The 7311-nt window shown below is 39.0% G+C and overlaps 1 protein-coding gene across 1 annotated transcript in view; it reads right to left on the bottom strand.

The window, feature by feature from the left end:
- Window positions 1-2358: 2358 nt before the first annotated feature.
- Window positions 2359-7311, bottom strand: part of LOC101850446 (ubiquitin-related modifier 1) — a 10485-nt gene continuing 5532 nt past the window's right edge. Inside the window, exons 2-5 of the mRNA XM_005088788.3 lie at window positions 6722-6792; window positions 6033-6114; window positions 4791-4839; window positions 2359-3096 (exon numbers count right to left, since the gene is read on the bottom strand). Coding sequence (XP_005088845.1) covers window positions 3028-3096; window positions 4791-4839; window positions 6033-6114; window positions 6722-6792 — 271 coding nt within the window. The 3' untranslated portion in view covers window positions 2359-3027. The remainder of the gene's footprint in view (window positions 3097-4790; window positions 4840-6032; window positions 6115-6721; window positions 6793-7311) is intronic.

Raw genomic sequence — 7311 nt, 5'->3', positions numbered from 1 at the left:
ACATCTATTGTCTTTATCTGCCCTCCTTTTTTATGTTCCTTACTCTCTTGTAACACCTCTAATCTTCGGCACTCATTTGACCTTATTGTGTTGCAAGTGCCGTAAAACTAAAACTCCTACTAAAACTAAAACACGTCATCTCCCTGCCTATTTGGCTCAGTTCTACTGGAGATGGATGTCAAAGTTCGGAAGTCCTGCCTTTTAATACTTTTATTACTTAAAAAAAACCTTAACATTGTGTTAATAAAAGGTCATTACACTGGTACAATATTTGCCAGTACCATAATCTTTACCCACCACTGCTTATGATCTCGATTCGCCAAGATCCTACTGTTTTAATTTATCAAAGTTTCTATTGTGGTGTAGAACATAATATCTGAAGGATGGATGGATTCAGATTGAAAGACCTGTTTCCTCACTCAAAGTACAGCCTCTTATTTACCTTTTTAACAATATTGCTTACGTTTGTGAAATCCCCCCCTGAAAAATACCACATTGTAGGCCCTACACTGCAAAGCAACTTGTTGCTCATGTTGGTATAACGAACACTCAGACTACAAAATTAAAGGTCAGGCCTGATGACTTCATTATATCTAAGTTCTACTCTGTATATATAGGTAATGACTTGACAAGACTTCAGTCAGCAGATTTGAGGCTAAAACTTAAAACAGCACCTGAACATGGAAGGCTGGTGCCTCTAACAATAAATTATTGATACTGATGGTCAGGAGGTTTCTAAGTAGGGATGTTATTCAGTCGAGCAGATCTATAAGTATAACCAGCATCTGTGGTGTAGTTGTTAGGCACTTTGCTTTTGCGTTCAGGAGACCTGAGTTCGAATCCCGAGAGAGGAGAATTTTTATAAAGCACGTCGATCTTTCTGCTGGGATGCTGTATTCCCCCCCCCTCTCAGTGTGGATTGGTCCCGATAGGTAGGCCGAAGCCTGCTTCCTAGATGATTTAACTTGTGTTGATGGGGGCGTTTAAAACGCCTTCATAAAAACAAACAAACAGAAGAAGAAGAAGAAGTGGATCTGTCTCTGTCCGTCTACTGGGATGCTATTGCCTACACTACACAGGTTGACACTGACAAGCTGGGTGGAAGGAAGCAGTTTGTCTCATAAATCTTGACTCTAAATCTCAAGTAGACTTGCCACATGGGCTAAAGACGTTATTGTTATTCGACTCGAAATTGAATTGTAGCAAAGTGGAGGTAAACTGAAAAAAGTGAAAGCTTCTCACTCAAGGTATCAGCCTCACAGGGTTCCTACAATTTAACTTTGTCCTTCCAGCCTCACATCTCCGATTCTCATAACGGCCCAAAATTATCTCAGTAGGCATCATGCTTGGCTGTGATGTAGAAGACCAAGGTTCAGATCCCCAAAAGGACGTTCTTGAACTTGGTTAGTTAACACTTTGCCACCTTATCTTGCTTAACGGCTATGTTTACCACCCAGTTTCTTCTAATTTTCCCCAAAATGCCTTTGCCTTTGATGGCAAGAGTTTTTACTATATGAATGAGCCTTGTGGCGGCAAAGTGTAAAAGGAGTTTTCAAGGCTCTCCACTTACATGGCTCAGTTCTGTCAGTGATGGATGTGAAATTAGTAGTGGCACTAGTAGGTCCAAACTGTCAAATAAGATAAGATACGATGGCATATTATTTCATAAGATTTTATTGATCTCCACAAAGATGAATTTGCTGCAGGATGGTGGTAAATGAAAATGCATCTATGCACATACACACACACTCGTCAACACACACATACACACATTTTCTCTCTCTCTCTCCCTCTCCCCCCCCCCCCCCTCACTCATACACACAGATTTACATACAAAAACTGTCACAGACGCACACATACGAATAGAATAGTCGTTGGATGGACATGACTTAAAATAATGTTATTCTCCCTCACCTGACAATGACTGAATAGCTCGTATTGATGATAGTTTGCAATTCCCCCTTTTTATACATGCCTGTTTGTCATTAGTTCTCGTATTTTTAAGAAAAGAGTGTTTACTTTTAACATCATGTCTGATAATTCAAATTTACTGGCTGTTCGGTGTCAGTAATGATTGTCTTTTCTACTTTCACAATATTTCGATGTTGTAAAACTCAGTGAAAGAAAGGAATGAACTATTAAACAGTATAACACGGATAAATCGAACACAGAATACTCGAAATCATGCATTCCTATCAAACATCTATCGTCCTGATCTCTCCCTTTTTTTGTGTGTTTGTTACTCTCTTGTAACAGCTCTAATCTTCGGCACTTATATGACCTTTTTGTGTTGCAAATGCCGTAAAACTCTTACTAAAAAAAAAACTATGCCTGCGGTCCCGTTTTTTCTCTCTCTTCTTTATTTTTGTAAGATATCCCTCGAACTACTGAGGTCAGTCCCGACGAATTAAAGCTATCCGTGTTATATTGTATATTGATGTTGTAAAACTCAGTGAAAGAAAGGAGTGAACATATATCTTTTCCTGCTTTCCCTATAACTATAACTATAATATACCAAGAGTTATTGCTGTTGTTAAGAGATATTACCACCATAACATGAAATTCAGAAAGTAAAGTTGCCTTTGTGTACAAAAAATTTCCTTTATATTTCTGTCTATCTCAAATGATTTTAATTTTTTCAAAAACTAACTTTACAGTTGTTAAAAGGAACTTAATGGGTGGTTGGCCGGTGCTCCAGCGTGGTTTGCCCCTTCTTCCTTTCTACCAAACATCTAGACCTATCATCTTTATCTCTCCTTCTTCTCTTTTGTAACAACGCCTCTAATCTTTGGCGCTCGTATGACCTAATAATTGTGTTGCAAGTACCGTAAAACGCTTTCTATATTTAAAAAAAGGACGCTAAACCTATACAAATATATTATAATGAATTAAAAAAAAATCTGATTGAACTTGCCATTGTCTACTGTTGAGTCAAAATTATGGTCTTCTAAGCCAGAAATAAAGTCCAACTCAACAAATATTTAGTGTAAGGACAAAAAGTTAAAGTCAAGTTAGTACTGTGATAGGTTACCCCCCATGTAATGTTGAGATGAACACAATTCTGTCATTCTCCTCCAGCTCATAGTCCAGCTCTCCCTGGGGAGGAAACAGGTTGGCATTGCATAACTGGATGAAATGACAAACAATAAAATGATTAACCATGTGGTTCACAAACCGCTAAGTGGTAAAAGTACCAACAGTAGTAGTCAAATTAACTGCTCGTTCGATATACAACTAGACAATGTTTTTACTGATAAATATTAAATACTGGTTTATCAAATCAAAAGACAAGCACACCAATTCATAATTAATAATCACTTTGAGGGGGGAAATGCTAGATTAGTAGGGTCCTCTAAATTCCTGCACAAACATTGTAGAAAGCAGGACCAAAAAACACATGCGGATAACTTGAGAACGACAGATGTACGCCATTGGCCGATATTTATAGTAACAGCCATCTTGTTTGACGTCATTGAGGGATTCCCACTTTGTTGTCGTTCACGGTGGCAACACGATCGCAATGCACTATTGCAGTATTTTAAAAGCCTGTGGCCCATAGTGGGGTGGTGCGGCCACGGATCCCCCCCCCCCCCACCCCACCTGTAATGGGTACCTGACTTCGAGTTGGAGAAGTAAATGACTAATTTTTAAAAAAATTTTCTCAAAAAATATATAAGATAACTGAAAAAGCATGTGATGTTGTGACTTTGATGGATTTAAAAAACATTTTAAAAAAAAAACTGAGGCCGAACCAAGGCTCGAACCTGGACTTTCTGCTTTGGAGACAAGCGCACTAACCACTCAACCACCACGCCACTGTAAGCTACAGGCTTTAAAAAAATACTGCAATAGTGCTTTGTGGTCGTGTTGCCACCATGAACGACAACAAAGCGGGAATCCCTCAATGACATCAAACAAGATAGCTGTTACTACAAATATCGGCCAATGGCGTACATTTGTTGTTCTCAAGTTATCCGCATGTCGAAAAAAACCCACAGTTCATATATCAAAGATATCAATGAATTTTGAAAGGCACCATGAACATGGTCCAAGAACAGTATGGTACAAACTGAATATCGTTGGAGTAATTCACTCAACATACAGCATAACACGGATAGTTCGAATTTGGACCCAGCCTGGGTAGTTTGAGGGATCCATAGTTTGAGGGATCTCTTACAAAGATGAAGAAAAACACCCAAAAAACAGGACCGCAGGCACAGTTCGACGAATGCATGATTTCTATTCTTCTGACTTCGACCTATCTGTGTTCTACTGCATGTCAGGAATTTTTCTTAATTAGTTTTCTTCTCTTTTCCCCTCAGAAAAAGTTTTCTCATAGAGCTCAAGAAGTTCTAAAAGCTTAAGCCCAAAGAAAAGGTAGTTTTGTTGTGTGGTCTTATTTTCAAGATGCATGCGAGTAAAGAGAAGCTTGTTTTTTTGTGGTGTTTTTGTAAGTCTCTCATGAAAATTTCCTTGGGAATAATGAACTTACAAGGTTAGAATGTTTTCTTGCAATGGATGGATATACATGATTAGATAATTAAGAATTTCTTTGCAATGGATAGATTTACAGGACTAAATAATTTTCTTGCGTTAGATGGAGTTACATTAGATTAGATTAAATAATATCTTTATGAGGGACGGATCTACACAACAAGATAATTTCCGTGTAAATGGATGGACTTGCACCATCAGAAAATGCCCCCAAAAATTCAATAACCAAGGTTGACCATCGACCCAAATTATCTTTGCTGTTCAGCTTTCACAAATAGATGACCAGAACCACTCACCATAAGCTCCCAGTCTGCTTCGTTGATCAAGACAAGAATTCCAGGACGGCTGTGGATACAGGAAGACAAGAACTTGACAGACACAAAAAAGTAGAATGTTTGTGGTGAGAAGACCAAAGTCTTTTACCGTATGTTGCTACAAGACCGAAGTATTTAATTGTTCATGCATCAGACCCATCTATACCAACAGTATGAGCACAGTCCGCACCCAAAACGGACTCACTGACTGGTTCGACATGTCATCTGGAGTGAGATAAGGGTGTGTGTTATCACCGCTACTATTCATATAATATATATACATGGACAAAATTATAAAAGAAGCAAACCCCAACCCAATAGACCTAAATGAGATGCTGTTTGCAGATGATCAAGCCTGGCATATGAGAAAGAAGAGCAACTTCAAGAGCACAAAGACAGGCTGAATACACAAAGTGAAAAGCTCAACATGAAGATCAGTAAAAGCAAAACGGAGATGATGAAAATCAGCAGAACACCTGGCAACCATAACATCACCATCGACGGAAATCCGCTGAAACAAGTCAGCGAGTTCAAGTATCTTGGAAGCATCTTTTCTGAAGACGCACGTCTCAACAGAGTAATCGAAACGAGAGTACAAAAGGCTAACAGTGACAGCTACCTACTTGCCCCACTCCTCAAACATCTTAACATCCCCATTGAGACCAAAGCCAAGCTCATTAACTCTATCTTCATCCCCACCTTGACCTACCAGTGCCAGACATGGACCCTGACCAAAAATCTGGAACGTAAGATAACCATCTGCGAGATGAGATGTCTGAGGAACCAGTCAACAAAACCAGACAGGACATGGTCAGAAACAACAAGATCAGAGAAATGGTGGGAACAACACCTGTCCTCCACTACATTCGAAGGCAGAGAATCAGGTGGTTTGGACATCTCACACGTATGACACCTAACCAGCTTGCAAGTAAAGCCTACTACAAGAAAGTATCAGGGTATAAGGCAAGAGAAAGACCAAGAAAGACCTGGATCCAGGATGTGAAGGATACCCTGATAACACCCAGCCAGGGCATCAAACTTGCAAGAGACAGGAAGCTCTTTCTCCCCTCGACTCCCTAGAGGTGCAAGAGGACGGATAAAGTAAATACTAGAAGAAGACCAAAATTTTACACTGTTGTTTACTTGTGGACCAAAACTTTACACTGACAAGTCACGTTGGTTACTAGAAATAGATGACTAAAGCTTACACCATTCATTACTTACACTGTGTCTCCTTGCATGAAAAGTTCCGGCCGCTCTTGCACAAGGTTGTCTCTTATCCATGGCAAAAGGGTTCGAACTTGCCCTAAAAATAGAATCATGGAACTAGTGAGCAGCAAGAACGCCATCAATTGGAAATATGTAGGTGTGTGTGTGTGAGTTGTAAGTGTGTGAGTATATTGTAAGTGTGTGTTTGTGTGTGTGTGTGTGTGTGTGTGTGTGTGTGTGTGTGTGTGTGTGTGTGTGAGTATGTGTGTGTGCATGATTATGTGTCTGCATAAATGTGTATGTATATATATGTCTGTGTGCTTGTGTGTGAGTGAATGTTTGTGTGAGCTTGTATGCACACCAGTGTCTGAAAAAGTAAAGCTATGTACTAAAGTTGTGAGGACCCTCAATCAAAGAGAGAAAAAGGGACGAAGACAAGCTTACAACTTTAAAATAAAACATCAAGAGGTTTTAAAGGATGGAAAAAAATGATATAGCCCCCCGCCCCCTTTTTTTTCTTCATTTCCCTCCTTCTATCACTACAACTGTTCCCACTCATTAAATCTACAAAAAAACAGAATAGAAAAAAATAGTGCCCCGGATTACAGATGTTATGTAAAATCACTCGTTCTATCACAACATCTCCAAATTGACAGACTGTTACAACACCTGCAGTATAGTGAGATGAGACATTATAAACTTACATTTGTCTTTTTGTTCTGGTAGTTCCACGTTATGTTTCTTCACGTTCCCACACAGCAGTTCAGCTCCTCCGCTGGGGAAAGGGAAAAGTGAAGGAATCTTGTTCTTAGAGATCTATTTGTATCAAATCCAAATGTCTGTACTTACGTAAAATTAGAGCTGGTAATTGAGAAACTTGAAGCATCTACACAGAGTTTTATAGAACCTACAACACCTCAATGAGAGTGTGTTTGTTTGCGTTTCCAGCGTCAAATGGATTTTATCTGCATAATCAGATCAGACAGGGTTGATTAATGGTGATGCTAGTGCACTCCGCATCAAATTGACTTTGCTTTGTTTCATCAAGTTTTACCTGAAAGTCTGTATGGGCTTATTCGCAAATCAATATGGGCTTATTCGCAAATCAATATGGGCTTATATCGCAATCTATGTGCAAACAAAAGATCTTATGCCACAATTTGTTATATAATACTTTACGTTAGCCTTCTTATTAGCCGTTTTCATCAAATGTATCAAACATTATATCGAAAAGTGTTCAAGAAATTATAAATGTTTGATCCTGGAGAATTTAATTCAAATGGGCCAAAACGGT

Source organism: Aplysia californica, unplaced genomic scaffold (genome assembly GCF_000002075.1).
Source record: "Aplysia californica isolate F4 #8 unplaced genomic scaffold, AplCal3.0 scaffold00001, whole genome shotgun sequence".
Classification (NCBI taxonomy): Eukaryota; Metazoa; Mollusca; class Gastropoda; order Aplysiida; family Aplysiidae; genus Aplysia; species Aplysia californica.
Note: the sequence above shows the minus strand (reverse complement) of the source record. Positions and strands in the feature narration are given on the sequence as shown.